General features: G+C 40.3%; 1 protein-coding gene across 7 annotated transcripts in view; it reads left to right on the top strand.

Annotated features, from left to right (window-relative positions):
* GANC (glucosidase alpha, neutral C) overlaps positions 1–16,213 on the top strand; it is a 74,552-nt gene that overhangs the window by 4,533 nt on the left and 53,806 nt on the right. For 5 of the 7 annotated variants that reach the window (XR_011529318.1, XR_011529322.1, XM_008518596.2 and 2 more), the window contains exons 4-5: positions 6,842–6,969; positions 11,326–11,508. Coding sequence is in view for 5 of the 7 variants with exons in the window: in XM_008518596.2 (XP_008516818.2) it covers positions 6,842–6,969; positions 11,326–11,508 (311 nt within the window). In the remaining 2 variants the exon portion in view is untranslated. Of the gene's footprint in view, positions 1–1,680; positions 1,898–3,373; positions 3,944–6,841; positions 6,970–11,325; positions 11,509–16,213 lie in introns of those variants that run through there. The other 2 variants (XM_070583108.1, XM_070583117.1) reach the window with 2 other exon arrangements.

The raw sequence follows: 16,213 nt of genomic DNA, 5'->3' as shown, positions 1-16,213 counted from the left end.
CACTATTACACAACGTGCAGTTGAGCATGCAGCCTGAGCAGGGTACGGATTCAGTGGATGTCCAAAGCTCAAAATGTGGGTGGGCCAGGGGAGTGAGGGACTATGCAGTTGAAAACCTACGTCACAAATGTTCCATCTCCCGAGCTGCTTCACCAGCAGGTCACCATAGTTACTACATACTGAAAGGATTAGAGCAGTATATCCTAAGTACTTTTTCTTATCTGTCAAGTCACCACACTGCTTCACATGGGCCACATAGGTGGGCCAGTCATAGAAGAGGTGCTCTATGGGCTGGGCTAGGAAGTGTGGCCATGCACAAGTACCTGATGCTCCCAACCTGACCCTCACTCCCAGATCCTCCCCCCGTCTTCTAAAGACGTCATAGCTTCTGAGGCCTCCCAGACCAATCTGGCTACATTGGTAATTCGTGTAACTAAATGGCACTGTTAAAACCATGCGGTCTAGGTCCCCTAACAGCTTAGCTAGTAACCGCCAACTCACTAACAAATCCCAGTTCTGAGAAGCAGACTGAGAAGAAATCCCCACTTTCACAGCAAAGCTGTGAGCCCTCCCTTTGACTGCCATAGCTCTTGCCCTATAGTGCCGCACTGAGGAATCTCCTCAGAGAAGACAGAACAAAAACTGCCCCACGGCGTCAGGAGGTTCTCTGTAACATTTGTGAGGCCTTTAACTCAGCAAAGGGTCCCAACTTTCTTCACAAACAGGAGGAGCAATTGCACAGTAAGGAGGCTACCTTCTGAAGTTTTAGAAATTTTAGCCATGTAGTAGATGTGGAATCTTCTAACACAGCTTCTTGCCTGAATTCAAAATAGAGGCTAGAATCATATCAACAGTTCTGTGTTCTCTATCCCTGTCCCCAATTTCTGGTTACTTAAGGATGTCGTTATGGTGGCAGTGCACTTAGTTCATCTCTCTTAACTACACAGACGGGATGGTTAGCCTTTCTCTGAAACCTAGTGCTGCTTTTATACCATCCATTTTTTCTGGAGGAATTTGCCCCCTTGCTTGGCATCTTTCACACCTTTGAGTTCTCAGCTCATGGTACCCCAAAGTCATAGGTTCTCTACTGCTGATCCAAGTCTCCCATACTATACATCCTTGTGTAGCCTAGTTTGATAGCCGTTCATGGGAAAACATGAGGCAGCACTGACTTCCTTCCTGGAGAGCCTCCTGCTATGTGCATGTGGTCTAGTAGCCTGACACCCAGCAAAACCCTATATTCAGGGTCAGCAGAAGCAGTTGGCTCCAGGAAATTCAAGGAGTCCACCAGAGAGCTTCCAGGAGTCATTAGGCCTGCCACCGGCTATCAGTTATCTTCTTGTCTCATTTTTCCTCTCATTTGCTCATTTTACTTCCTGTCTCCAATGTCTCTAAGCCGAGAGAGTTTTAGCTGTCCCATGGCAGGGCAAGAATCCTTTTCCATCCTTGGAGAGGGCTCAGCATGTTGAGCACCGAACAATCCTCTGTCGTGAAGACACATGCTGAAGCAAAGGAAATGAAGCAAAAGCACCCTAAATACCAATGTGAGCCAAAATGCAAATTCCTAACATGGCTTGATACCAGTGCAGTTAGTGGTGGATCCCCACATGGCCTTTTACAAGACTTCACTACCCACATGTCTCTTTGGATCCTGAAAATGTGAGGGACAATGCTGTTCAGGTCAGATATCAGAACCAGAGCCCACCAGATCTGGATACCTTCAAAGAAAGAGAATCCACAGTCCAGGAGGACCCACAGGATCTCAGCACAAGACAGCACATGGTTCAGAAGGGAGCTGAGGAGCCCAACAATCAAGGGCAAGTTATCTGGGATATCAGCAACATGGCTTCCAAGACTGAGAACTTTGAGGACCCCTTGGAACAGAGTTCACGTTCAGGTATTGGAAACATGAGGGCTGCTTGGGGAATCTGCATGCTCTAATCTCAGGCATACACATGCAAATGTATATGTTTTGGGAGGTCACCCTGACATTCTGGGCTGAACGCTGATTTAGTGTCCTCCTTGTCACTTGGAGTTGAGATGACTAATAGGGACTTAAGGTTTTATGCCTTCTGTCAGACCGATAGGGACAACAAGGATCCAGACAGTAATCTCTAAAATTGCCTGAACCTTGTATCCATTAGAGGTGTTTCTGGGATGAGATGGGTATTTCAGGGGAGGTTTCACATTAGAATATGGTATGGGTGTGGTCTGGATATTTAAAACAAGCTGCATGCATCCGCTTATTCAGAATGATAGCTTTTTATTTCAGGTTCAGAGAGACAGAGCCAAAAGTGTAAGAGGATCATATTCAGCTCACAGCTGCAGTTCTCAGGCAGCGCTGATTTGGCAGATTCTGACAAACCCAGCACTCTTAGCGCCTGCCTGCCCCCCACACCGTTAAAACTCTCAAAGCAGTAACTTTGCTGTCAAGATCTCTTGTCAATTTTTGAAATCCTTCTTCTCAATCCCCTTCCCCCAATCTACCCTTAATAAACAACCAGGAAACAGACCCATCCTTTATTCAACATTGTCTTAAATCAGGCTGCCAAAACAAAATATCATAGACTGGGTATCTTAAACAACAGCTGTTTATTTCTCACAGTTCTGGAGTCTGGGAACTCCAAGATCAAGGTGAGGTGTCTGGTGAGGACCCTCTTCCTGGCTTGTGATTGCCACCTTCTTCGTGTTTCCTCACATAATGGAGAGAGAGCCAACTAATAGAGAGGGCACTAATCCCGTGATGACCGCACCCTCATGACCTCATCTAAACCTAATCACCTCCCAAAGACCCCATCTCCAAATACCATCATATTGAGGGTTAGGACTTCAGCATGTGAATGGGGGGTGGGATTCAGTCTATAGCAAACATGATGTTCCTGGGACACAGTAATGTTACAAAGCAGGCTGAAGTGTTGCTCTGTGTATTCTCTCTAGGTCAGGACATCTTGGCTTTGAAGAAAAGCCGGTTGCAGATTCAAATGCTTAATTTTTCTCACAGAGGGTCTCAGTGTAGTATCTTCCTATAGCTGATGACAAAATAATCAGGTAGATATTGATAAAGAAGCTTCCAGAAGAAAATCTAAAACGAAAGGAGTTATCAGTAAATTGTTGACTGCTTTTTTAGAACTGTTTTTTCCTACTATTATCAATATTTTACCCAGTGAAAATTTGACCTGATTGAGAAACAGAAGATCTAGTCTTGTGACATGACAGCAGGAAACTTTATGCTGTCTTCTGAGTCTAGCTAAAAAATCCTGCTAGCGAGGCTATCTGGGACAGACCCATGTCTTTGACCTACTTTATATTGCTAATTTTGAGGCTTTCTCCTGCCTGGATGACCATTTGGTAACTTGTTTACTTTCTTTTGCAGCCTGTTTGCAAGTTTTCAACAGAGACGACACTTCTAGCAGTTTCTCCAAGGATGTAGGGCTATCTCTCAGCACCTCCATGAAGTTATCCCTTGCCTCTTCATCTAAGCCTGCTGAAAATGGGACTTTGCCCAACCAGCCATCTCCTCAGCAGATGAGACACCGCTACCACTTGTTAGCCGGGACTGTTTCTGCAGAAATGGCCAGGAACAGGCAGCTAATTTGGGAACTGGCCAAACAATCAGAAGCACACCTGGACAGGCTAATGGTCCTTGGGGAAGGGCCTAATGCCCAGGGTGAAGTTGCCAACGTTCTCCTTAGAGAATCAGTTCTTACAGTAGACCAACTGCCTGCAACTGTGGAGGGGGCAATAAGTGCCCTACGGCAATTTAGCGAACTCTCAGATCGCTCTCTGAATCCTGGGAGGTCTTGATCAACAGCTGGGAGAGGTTGTTGCTCACTCATCTAGGCCTTTTCTGTTAACTGTTCCTTACAGTATAGTGAAGAGACCTGGTTCCAGAGGAAAAGCAAGATCTACCCATAAAGGAGAAGTTGCTTGGGGTCATAATTCCCCTTCTTAATACCCGCTGCTGTTTAAATCTGTGTTCTGGGCTGTTCGTTAACTCACAGTCTCTACTAGTTGTGGTTCCCAGTTCTGGGTGAAGAAAAATTTTGTTTTAATATAATTGTAATCAATCCACTCCTTGAATACCTAGACGAAGCTGTCTCTACCACCATGATTTTTTACAACCTGTCTGATATTTTTGCCTGTGGGGCCAAAAAAACTAGACTTACGGATGACAAACTACGAGGTTTTTATTGAGTATGGGAGAAATAAGATAGGAAAAGGAATTAATACTCTTTCCCAGGCTATGAGAAGTGAGCCCTGAATAAAGTTTATGAAAAACCAAGGAGACACTTGTAGTACTAAAAGGAACCTCTAAAATGTATTCCTTTCTCTGAAGATTTATCTCCTCTTCTCTGTGTAGGTAGACATTTACACATCTTAAATATTTCTAAGGGAGCAAAACCCATGCTGCCTGACCTAAACTAAAAATGTTTAGTTATGCGTTTCTTCACTTATTTTACATAAATCCATTTTGCTGCAATTTGAGTAACTGAACTATTATCTAAGTATTAACACTGAGTAACTCTTAATTTAAACAGTCTGACTTCTGTGACGTATCTTCTTCATGCATTTTTTCATTGTCATTTCCAATCATCACTAATAGGAGGAAGAGATTCGGTAATTTATCTGTATATTATTTTTTCATAAAAGTCCAAACAGGTCCCTAGAGAAGAACAGGAATATTTAGAAATTCTTAATCTTTTAGATAAAAGAAGTGGGGCTTTGGTTCTGATTTGTTGGTTTGGTTGCATTAGGTCCTTATGGTCAAAGCAGGGTTATTGTTACCTCCTCTCACACAATCAGGATTCTTTCCTGGACTACAGCCTCAAGAGCAGAACATTCAGACCAGGGTTTGGTTTTTAAAAAAACAGAAAGCTATTTTACTAAAAATAGGAGGATCTCTGAGTGCATAAACTAGATGCAATTTGTTGATCATATAGACAGACAACCTTTATTTCCTCTACTTAGGAGTTTCTTTCCCGTTTTTGTCTACGAATTCCTGAAGGCCCTGCTCGAGCTCCACTCTCCGGAGTGACATCCCAGAACCCTTCTCCTTAGAGTCACCATTAATATCCCCCTTCCTTGTTCTTTCTCAGCACTGTCCTTGTCCTTCTACCTCAGCTCTTACAAAATATATGTTTACTATGTATGCTTTGTGTTTTCTAAATTGCTGTTTCTCTAAGAGTTTAGTCATCCTTTTCACAGCACATCTCAGTACTAGATGCCAAATAAATGTTAGTTGAATTGAATTTGAGAGGGCAATGGAAATATGTGTGTAATTTAGGAGACAATACATAATCTAACAGGATTTCAGTTTTATTTGTATTTGGACGCATTTTCAAATCTTAGAATTCTGATGGCACACGAAGTAATTCAAATATACAAAAGAACATGTATGCAATAATTACAGTATGATTGGGGGTGGGGGGAAAGGGAGAGATTGGTCGAAGAGTACAAATTTCCAGCTATAAAATGTATAAGTTCTGAGGATCTACCAAACACAGTATAGTGATTATAGTTAATAATATTCTTTTATATACATGAAAATTGCTAAGAGAGTAGTTCTTAAATGTTCTCATCACAAAAAGGAAATGGTAATTATGTGATGTGATGCAGGTGTTAGCTGGTGCTATCGTGCTAATCATTTCACAATATCTAAGTGTGTCAAATCAACATGTTGTATACCTTAAACTTACGCAATGTTATGTGTCAATTATATTGCGATAAAGCTGGGAAAAAAACAGTTACAGTATGCTCACTACTATATAACAATCCTGTCTTAAGAATATCTGTAAAAGCAGCCACAGCCATTGCACTGTTTACCTTGTCACTCATCAGTGTGATGTCACTGTTCAAGTGCCTTGACTACTTTCCTATATTCCCAAGAGGCAAAGTTCCAGTAATGTCATTTTTGCTTGCACCACATTGTGCCCATTCTACACTGTGTCGCACAGTTTACCCAGCTTAGCCTTTCATTTAACAGACATTATGGTAACAGTACATGTACCCAATTGTAACCAGAATTTGGCATGACGTTCAGTGATCGACCACTATGGCATGGCACACCAGTTGAAAAACACTGCCCTCTCTTTTTCTGATCTAGAAGCCTCATTTTGCAACCTAAATCCAGCCATTTCTACTCTCTTGGGGTTTGTTGTTGTTTTGTGGGGTTTTTTAAAATTCTGTATTCTCTTTATAATTCTACATTGCTTCCATCTCCCATTGTCGGTAGAATTTTACCTAAATTCCCCAGCCTCTTGAGAAAGCTAAGAATATCCCAATCTCTTGAGAAAGTTCCCCAGGCCTTCTTCCCAGGTGTGCAGGAAGTGCTTTGTTTTAACGCGGCAAGCATCATTCATCTAGAGAACTCCAATGCTCCCATTTTACTCTCTATTCTTTTCTATTATGTGGCTTGTTACCCTTCATCTTTCATTCAGCCCGAATCCAATTACTTTGGTTTTAACACCAAACTCTTATTCTTAACATATCTGTAGTTAATGGCCATGTGTTCCAATTTTTCAAGAGCAGTTTCAGTTTATGCCTGTCATCCAGTGTAATTATTAATAGAGACCCTTTCACTCTTGACGGTCCTGATCTGCACAGTTATATAAGTTTGCCCAGCCATAGAACATATAGAAGGTGTTTCTTCTCTCTGCTACAGGTATAGCCAAGCAACTACATACATAGACAGAGAAGCTTTTTCCTTCACGTTTGCCATTGTTCTCCAGTTTGCTGGGCCTATAATAATTTAAACATAGTTTTCTAATTATTGTAATTTGACTGTAGAACTGAGCATCACTACAGTAACCCATTGAAACTAACCTCATGTGTCCATTCCCAGGCTCCTCTCTTGGCTGAAGTTTATGGTATAGAGGGAAATATCTTCAGGCTTAAAATCAATGAAGAAACTCCCCTGAAACCCAGATATGAAGTTCCTGATGTCCTCACAAGCAAGCTAAGCACTGTAAGGTAAGGCAAGAAACAAAGTATCTTGGATGCACACTCGATATGTTCTTTTATCATACCTTGAGTATGAGATTTTGTATGCTCCTTGTGTTTTGACTGTTCAAAGCTACAATCATTTGCAGAGTTAGTTTTCAGTTATTTGGGAATAAATTTATGTATTTTGTCTATTACCCATTCTGTTTTCTCTTCATCTACCACATGACTCATCAGCATGTATTAATGAAGAAAGGCAGAGATTTTGGTCCTTGCTCTCCTTCTCACAAAGAAAATGGTTTATCAACCAGACTTTGGGAGCAAGTAGAAGGAGAGCTATTTAATTTACTCACTCAGATTAGCATCAGGGCTCCAGAGATCTGATACACTAGCCAAACTCCCATGCTTACAGTAATTTATACAGTTAGACTCACTTTTAATTAAAGGTAGTCTCAGAAGTCTAACATGTAATTTGACTTAGAGTCAGAGATAAATTAATAATCAGTGTCTAGGTGAAAAAAAATCTTTGGGGATTAAAGCGTTTTTCATACACCTGCAGAACTGTCATCAGTTCTCAGCACACTTTCCAGTGATATTTCAAATGATTCTGTCTGTTGATTTCTGTTATTTTTTCATATTATTTCACTAAGGGAACATAAAACCATGCCAGATGCTTTAATTTTCACTACATTATTATCATAGTGTTATGTAGATTCTTTTTTCCCTGAAAATCTAGTAAGAAGTCAATAGATTATAAGAAGAAATTAATTAATTGTGGTAGAACCGTCATAAATTTAAAATACATCTATTCATTGAGCCACTATATGCCAAGAACTTAGGAAGCAGAAATTTTAAAAAGACTTCTCAAGGCTTTACAGTTTGGCAAATGAGTAGATCCTTTAACGTTTTTACATATGTGTTCGTAAGTAAAATTAGTGTGTCGGGTTTTTTTCTGTGCTGTCTTTGCCATGTTTTGGGGTCAGGGTGATATTAGCTTTGTGTAGTAAATACGGTATGTTAGTTCTGCTTCTGTTCCAACCTCTTTCTAGAGGGCCTTTGGCTGCTGCAGTATCTAGAAAGCTAAAAACTACATTTCTTCATTTTCCAGACTCCCATGTAGCTAGTTTCTGATGTAATTCAGGTTCCGCCAGTCAGACGCACTTCCAGATATCTTGTTTTTGGAACTGAGTTTCTCATTTTACTGGTGTGGATTTGGCAGCTGTAGAACGGCTCTAGAGCCATATTCGTTAGGGCAGTCATTTCCTGATCTCTGGGTTGCAGCTAAGGTGGCATAATCCTGGAGCCCAGCAGTTGCCATCGTGACTTCTGATTACCCAACTTCCTGATTCTTGCTGAGAGAAGTTCTGTTGGCCCTACGTAATGCAGTATTGTTCTCGGGGTCTTTACTGGATGCCCAGCCAGGAACCTGTACCTCAGCCTTTCCCATGATGTTGTAAGCTCCTAATTCCCCCATGTTAAGTCATTTACTCTCTGCTTAAAATAGCCACAGTTGTGTCTGTTATCTACAGTTGAGTCTTGATTGATAACAGTCATTGGTATCAGAAGTAGGTATAAACAACAGACCCTCAAGGATGGAAATATGAGGTTGGTTAGCTGATCTAGTTGGATTTAAGGGATTGAGGACCTGGTTATCATTAGAGGATGAGATATTAGTGTTATGGGCTGAATTGTGTCCAGCCCCCCAAATACATATGTTGAAGCCCTAACTCTCTGTACCTCAGAATGTGACTGTATTTAGAAATAGGGCCTTTGAAGAGGTAATTAAGTTAAAATGGGGTTCTTAGAGGGGGTTCCAATCCAGTATGACTGGTATCCTATAAGAGGAGGAGATTCGGACACAGATAACACAGACAGAAGGATGACCATGTGAGGACATGGCAAGAAGATGGCCATCTGAAAGCCAAGGAGAGAGGCCTCAGAAGAAACCAAACCTGCTGACACTTTGATCTTGGACTTCCAGCCTCCAGAATTGTGAGAAAATAAATTTCCATTGTTAAAACCACCCAATTTGTAGTACTTTGTTATGGCAGCACTAGCAAACTAATACAACTAGTAATAAACCATGGCATTCCATGACAAAGTTGTTGAAATTACTACCTGTGGGCAACTGAAATAAAGTGTCTATTGAAAGCATGGCTCTGGCAGACCAAGTGGTGGGGCCATAGCATAGCACAACTGTCATACAGAATTCAAAACTCTGAGGTGGCCTGGCTGCTATTAACCTCACTGAAGAACTTAAAGAAAACAGCAGTCTCAGGGCCTTAAATTCTTAGCTCAAGGCCTTGTCAGAACCTTAATAGGTTTCTACGACAATCTTAAAAGTCTCTCATATCTGTTGTAGCTGCAGAATCCTTGTAGCTGAAAATCATATCCAGAGTTTGATTCTGTGGTGTGCTGAATTAGAACATAAGGTGAATTCACAGCCTCATCAGGTCTATGAATTTAGGGTATTAACTGGGAAAAGGTAGGACCCTTTAAAATTGAATAGTAACATTTGAAAAGATTTGGATAACCAAGTACCCAAACCTCAGAATTCCACTGAGCCCCCCATTCCAGCAGAGGCAGCTCCTCCTCCTCTGTCTGATAAAGCTGATCCTACCTTGCTTGGACACCCTGTGTTGACCTCCCCTAAGATATACCATGCAAGGGGATTCCAGTGGTCCTTGCGCCTCCCCCGTACCACTCTTCACTGCCTCTAGACCCACTCTCAGAGTCAGAGCCCAGCATGCCTGGGGAGCCAAGTACAGTCAAACTCAGGAGGAGAAGCTTACACACCTAAAGAATTGTGAGATTTTATATTGGCAAAAACCTGGTAAATATGCATGGAAATTAATTTTGACAAGTTCCTAGACTGGAAGGAAGGAACATAGTTTTCGGATTGTGCTAAGTTTATTGGCACGAGTACATGTACCAGAGAATCTGGATTTGATATGCTAGCTTGGACAGCTGGGAGTGATTTTAGTTGCTTGCTTGGGTTGGTCAACTATAGCCTGTACACAGCTATGGACTCTGCTGAATGAAGCTGAGATACTAGAAATTTCTTGGCACAGTACGGAAAAAATGATCCAAAGACTTCGGGAGATAAGTATGTTGGAGTGGACATATCATGTGCAACCAGTTCATCTAGTCCCCAATTCTGTTCTCCCAGAGGATCCAGAAAACGCTCCCTTCATTGAGAAATACATTGGTGAGGGAACACTTGGAAAGCATTGTTAGTGAGTGAATGTCTTTTGTGAGCTAGAGATAATAGTGGGAAATGATTACATTAAAATGGGCTCCCTGATTTCAGGGGAGGCCATGAAGCTCCAGGTGGCAGAGTCAAAGTAGCAGCATTTAGCTGTTAGAGAGAAGGTGGACATGTTTCCATAACATGCAGCGAGGCCTGTGTGACAGTCAAAATGGTTTAACCCTCAGGGCAGCAGACAAGGTGTCAAGGGGTCCATTAGACTGAAATAGATGGACTAAAGTCTTACATGATGGAATAATCAAAAGAACTGTACTTAGGTTTGATGAACAGTGAGACATAACCTCTCAAACAACTCCAGACAGAGTTAGTTTCTAGAACCCGAGCATCTGGCTTGAGGGGGGAGGCCTAGAATCCATGGAGAAGGACTTTGTAAGGACGTAATAAGAACATAAACTCTCCCTCCTAACCTTCCTTAAAGAGGCCTGTGACCTTTTACCAGGGTGACTATACACCAGAGAAAGAAATATCTAGACCTTTGAGAGAATTTAGGTGCTGCCTCTGAGCTTACATAATTCCTGGGGATTCAAAACATCCTAAGTTTACCTGCCAAACTGGGGACTGATAGGAGTCAGGTGATACATAGATAAAAGTTTGACTTGGTTACAGCTCACTGTGGATTCAGTGGGTCAGTCACCCAGTCTGTGTTACTTCCTCAGTTTCTGAGTTTATGGTTGGAATGAGAAAGAAAAGCAAAGTATTTAGATTCTATGCACTAAAGTGTTACTAGACTGTCCAAACCAAGGTAATAATGGTGATGACAGCTAATATTTATTGAGTGATTATTATGTGCCAGGCACTGTGCCAAGTGTTTTACATGATCTCATTTAATTCTCTCAAAAAGGTCTTTTTGTTCTTGCTTTTATTGTTTCCATTTTACAGATGAGGAAAGATGGATTAACTTGTCCAAAGTTATACCTCTAGTGCATGGTAGAGCTGTGTTCAGTACAGCCTCTCTGACACCAAAGCTCGTGCTCTCAATCATGGCTCTCCACTGCCTTATCTATGTCTGCTATGTCGCATGAGTATTGATTTACTAATTCATTAATTTGAATTGAGAATCACATTGAGCCATGTAAACCGATAACAATTTGTTTTTCTCTTCCTGCTTTGTTTTCTAGGCTGACTTCATGCTCAGGGGACTCAGGCAGTCTGGTGTTGGCAGATGGCAAAGGAGATCTGAAGTGTCATATTACGGCAAACCCATTCAAGGTAGACTTGGTGTCTGAAGAGGAGGTCGTGATGAGCATAAACTCCTTGGGCCAATTGTACTTTGAACACCTGCAAATTCCTCTCAAGCAAAGGTATTTTTGCACATTACTTGACACATAAAGAACTTAAAAAAACCTGATTGTGAATACTAGTTGCCTAAATAGATAATATATCTATCCCCATAGAAAATTGACTTGCCTTATTTGCTGGAATATCGTTCTGAGAAATTTCGTCTTTTCACCTGTGCAGGTGAATGCAGGCTTGATGACAAGAATGATTCCCAGACTTTTGCAAACATAACACTCTTAACACATCCTGTGTTTTTGACTGACGGCATCCTCTACCCTCCCCACCCTTCTAAAAAAGCACTCTGTTGACTTTATAAATGTTAATGTGAACTAACACGTCTTCAGGATTTCACTTTACCCCCTTACAATAACATGAGTTACCCTAGACTTGAATAGTTGTCTAGGAATTTTCTGGGACCAACCACTGATCAAAGCTGTTTGTGTGGGGGGTCACATGAATTAGGAAGTAGAAGAAGGAGGAGATTCTTCTTCCATTTTTACCAATATTGTTTTTAAATCCTCTAGTCTGTAATTCTTTCTATGTTTATTCTAATAATGAACGTTTTTTATGATCTGCAGAGAGCATTCAACATTCCTTATTCCCACATAGTGATTTTTTTCTGGGTTTCAGCTTATTTTTAATCCCACATGGTGATTTTTTTCTGGGTTTCAACTTATTTTTAAATTTTAATATTAAAAAATCTTATTTTCTTATCACAGAAATAGTATGTGTTCATTGTAGGAAAAATCGAAAATATTGAAAAGAAGAAAAAATAACCATAATCCTGCCACCTACTTTGTTAGTACCTTATGAATATTCTTCAATTATCTTTTTTTAATTGAAAAATACTAATAACATGACTAATACCCGTGTACCCAGTACTCAGGTTATTTATATTTAAAACATTTTTTTCTTTTAATAAACTCCCATTATTTTTGTTTTATTTTGTTTTAGAGGTGATATCTAAGTTGGGCCTTTTTATTTTTTTTTATTTTTTTATTTTTTTATTTTTTTTGAGGAAGATGAGCCTTGAGCTAACTGCTGCCCGTTCTCTTTTTGCTGAGAAAGACTGGCCCTGAGCTAACATCCATGCCCATCTTCCTCTACTTTTCATATGTGGGACGCCTACCACAGCATGGCGTGCCAAGCAGTGCCATGTCCACAGCCGGGACCCGAACTACAGGCCGCCGAAGTGGAATGTGCAAACTTAACCGCTGCCCACCGGGCCGGCCCCTATTTATTTTTTAAATAAGCACATGGTACAAAAGGGAATATACGGAGGGGGTGAAAATTCTCCCTCACCATCTATCCTTGAGCTACCCAGTTCCATCTTTGAAAGTAACTGGTGTTTCCAGTTCGCTATGTATCCCTCCAGAGATAATTTATGCCTACACAATAAGGTATATATTCTTTGTTTTTTCCTTTCCCAACACAAATGGTACTACCTTTACACGTCATTCTGTGCCTTGCCTTTCTTCCTTTGCCAATGTGATAGTTCCTAATTTCTTTAAAGCAGCTACATAATTTCTATTGTATGGTTGTACCATGATTCATTTAGTAAATTGCTATTGATGGACTTGAAAGTTGTTTCTAATCTTGTTTTACAACTGTTGCGAATAACCATGTATATGTGTCATTTTGTGTACGTGCAAGTATATCCGTGTACTAGAATCATGGAAGTATAATTGCTGATCACATAGTTTGTGCATTTGTAATTTTGATAGATAATTGCCAAATTGCCTTCCAAGAGATTGTATACTAGTTTGTATTTCTACCATTTGTATTTATATTTGTGTTAGGAAAATCAGATTATCCACCTGGAAAAAATTAAGTTAGATCCTAACCTCTCAACTTCAGCAAAAATGAATTCTAGATGAATAAAAATTAACATAAAAATACAAGAAGATATTGACTATTATAATAATCTTTTCAGTGTGACAAATCTGAAGAGCCATGAGGAAAAGGACTGATAGATTTGATTACTTAAAAATTTTAAACTTTGTTATAGCCACCAAAAAAAAAAAAAAAAAACCTGAACAAAATGGAAAGGCAAGGACTTGTAATTTCCGGTCTTGTGTATGAAGAGCTTAGAAGTTGCCACAAAGTCCTAACAAGTAAAAAGTTGAACAAACTGAAAAATCAATGACTCTTCTTAGATCCATGAGAGAAATGAGGTCATTGGGCTAACTGCTGCCCCCAAAATTGCAGAGACAGATAGGCGGATACAGAGAATCACAATTTACCAGAGCAGAAACCCACGAACAGAAACCTCCTGGGAACCAGCGCCTGGGTGGGAAAAATCTAAACTGCAATTGACAAATTGCTGGAGGCTCAGTGTGGATGACTCTGAGAGTTAGAAACTTCAGGGGAACCTAGTCATAGGGGCTTCTTCACACTTTGGTGTGTTTTACCTCCAGGTTCTCAAAGTGAATATTAGAGCAAAATCCCCTTGTGCTCCCGACAGGGGTACAGGAAAAGGACTGGTGATGGTTAATTTTATATGTCACCTTGACTGGGCCAAGGAATGTCCAGGAGCTGGTAAAACGTGATTTCTGGGTGTGTCTGTGAGGGTGTTTCCAGAAGAGATTCGCACTTGAATTGGTAAACTGAGTAAAGATGATCACCCTCACCAAAGTAGGTGGGCGTCATCCATTTTATTGAGGCCCTGAATAGAACAAAAAGGCAGAGGAAGGATGAACTTGCTCTCTGCTGAGTGGAGATGTTCATCTTCTCCTCCCTCAGATTCTGCAATCCTGGTTCTCGGACCTTCACACGCAGACCAGGACTAACACCGTAGACCCCTGGTTCTCCGGCCTTCGAACCTGGACTAGGACTTTCTCCATTGGCTCCCCTGGTTCTCAGGTCTTCCAGTTTGGACTGGAACTATACCATCGGCTTTCCTGAGCCCCTTAGTTTACAGACAGCAGACTGTGAGACTTCTCAGCCTCCATAATCATATGAGCCAATCCCTCATAATAAATCTCTTTCTATACATCTCTATATATCCTATTAGTTCTGTTTCTCTGGAAAACTCTGACTAATACAGGAACCATTTTGAAATATGCCAGAGCATTCTATACTTCTTAACAAGCACTGCCCTCAGGAGAAACTACTTTACCAGAGCCTAAACAGCTGGGGTTTCATCAGAGCCTAACCTACCTGGGGGAAGGGAAATACCCAACTCCAGCTCTCTCTAACCTTCCATGTGGGGGAAGGGAAATACCTCACTCCAACCATCTCCTGAGTGGGTTGAGGTGGGCAGAGAACAGCTGAGAAGCACTGGTAGAGGTTACAGTTCAAGGGCGCAAGCTCACCAAGACGGAGACCTAATCACAACACTACGGAAAGCTTCCGCTCCCCCCACACCTTGCTACCACATTACTAAATAGCTATTTACTGCAGTTCCTTTTACACAGTACATACTGTCCACTTTTCAACAAAAAATTACAAGGCATACAAAAAGAAAAAAAACACAGTTTGAAAAGACTAAACAAGCATCAGAACCAGAGTCAGATATGGCAGAAATGTTGGAATTATCAGACCAGGAATTTTTTAAAAACTATCATTAACTTGCTGTGAGCTTTAATGGAAAAAGGAAACAACATGCAAGAACAGTTGGATAAGGTAAGCAGAGAGAAGGAAATTCTAAGAAAGAACCAAAGAGAATGCAAGAAGAGAAGAATAAAGCTGAAGGACTAACATTAACCTATTTCAAGACTTACTATAAAGCTACATTGTGTGACACTGATATAAAGACAAGACAGGTAAATAAATCAATAGAATGTAATAGGGAGTCCAGAAATAGATCCACTCATATAAGGACAACTGACCTTTTACAAAGATGCATTTCAGTGGAGAAAGAATAGTCTTTTCAACAAATGGTATTGGAACATTTGGGTATCTGTTTGCAAAAAATGAACTTCAGTCCAAAAAAAAATTGCTTAAAATACAATGTAGACCTAAATTTAAAACCTAAAACTTCTAGACAATAACAGAAAATCTTGATGACCTTGGATTAGACAAAGATGTCTTAGATAAGACACCAAAAGCATGATCCACAAAAGAAAAAACTAATAGAATAGACATAAACAAAAGTAAAAACACCTGCCCTTTGGAAGACACTATGAAGAGAATGAAAAGATAAGTCATAGCCTGAGAGAAAATATTTGCAAATCATATATGTTATAAAGAAGTTGTATCCATAATAGAGAAGGAACTCTCAAAATTTAATCATAAGAAAATCTAATAAACCAAAGATTTAAGCAGATACTTCATCAAAGAAGATATATAAGTGACAAATAAGCACTTGAAAAATATGTTCAATGCCATTAGTCAATAGGGAATTGCAAACTAAGACAACAATGACATACTACCACAGACCTATTAAAATGGCTAAAATTAAAAAGACAGACCATATCAAGTGTTGACAAGAATGTGGAGCAACCGGAATTCTCATACTCTTCTTTTTTAGGAATGTAAAATGGTACAACCGCTTTGGAAAACAGTTTGTGGGTTTCTTAAAAAGTAAAATATCTACCCGCCATATACTCCAGCCATTCCATAGCTAGAGAGTGTCCCACAAGAAATGAAAGTGTATGTCGCTACAAAGATGTGTACCCAGATATTCATAGCAGCATTATTTGTGCTAACCAAAAACTGGAAACAACACAAATGTCCATCAGTAGGTAAATGGATAAACAAACTGGTATATCCATAAAATGGGATACT

Source organism: Equus przewalskii, chromosome 1 (genome assembly GCF_037783145.1).
Source record: "Equus przewalskii isolate Varuska chromosome 1, EquPr2, whole genome shotgun sequence".
Classification (NCBI taxonomy): domain Eukaryota; kingdom Metazoa; phylum Chordata; class Mammalia; order Perissodactyla; family Equidae; genus Equus; species Equus przewalskii.
The sequence above is the reverse complement of the archived record's forward strand: the minus strand, read 5'-3'. Positions and strand labels throughout refer to the sequence as shown.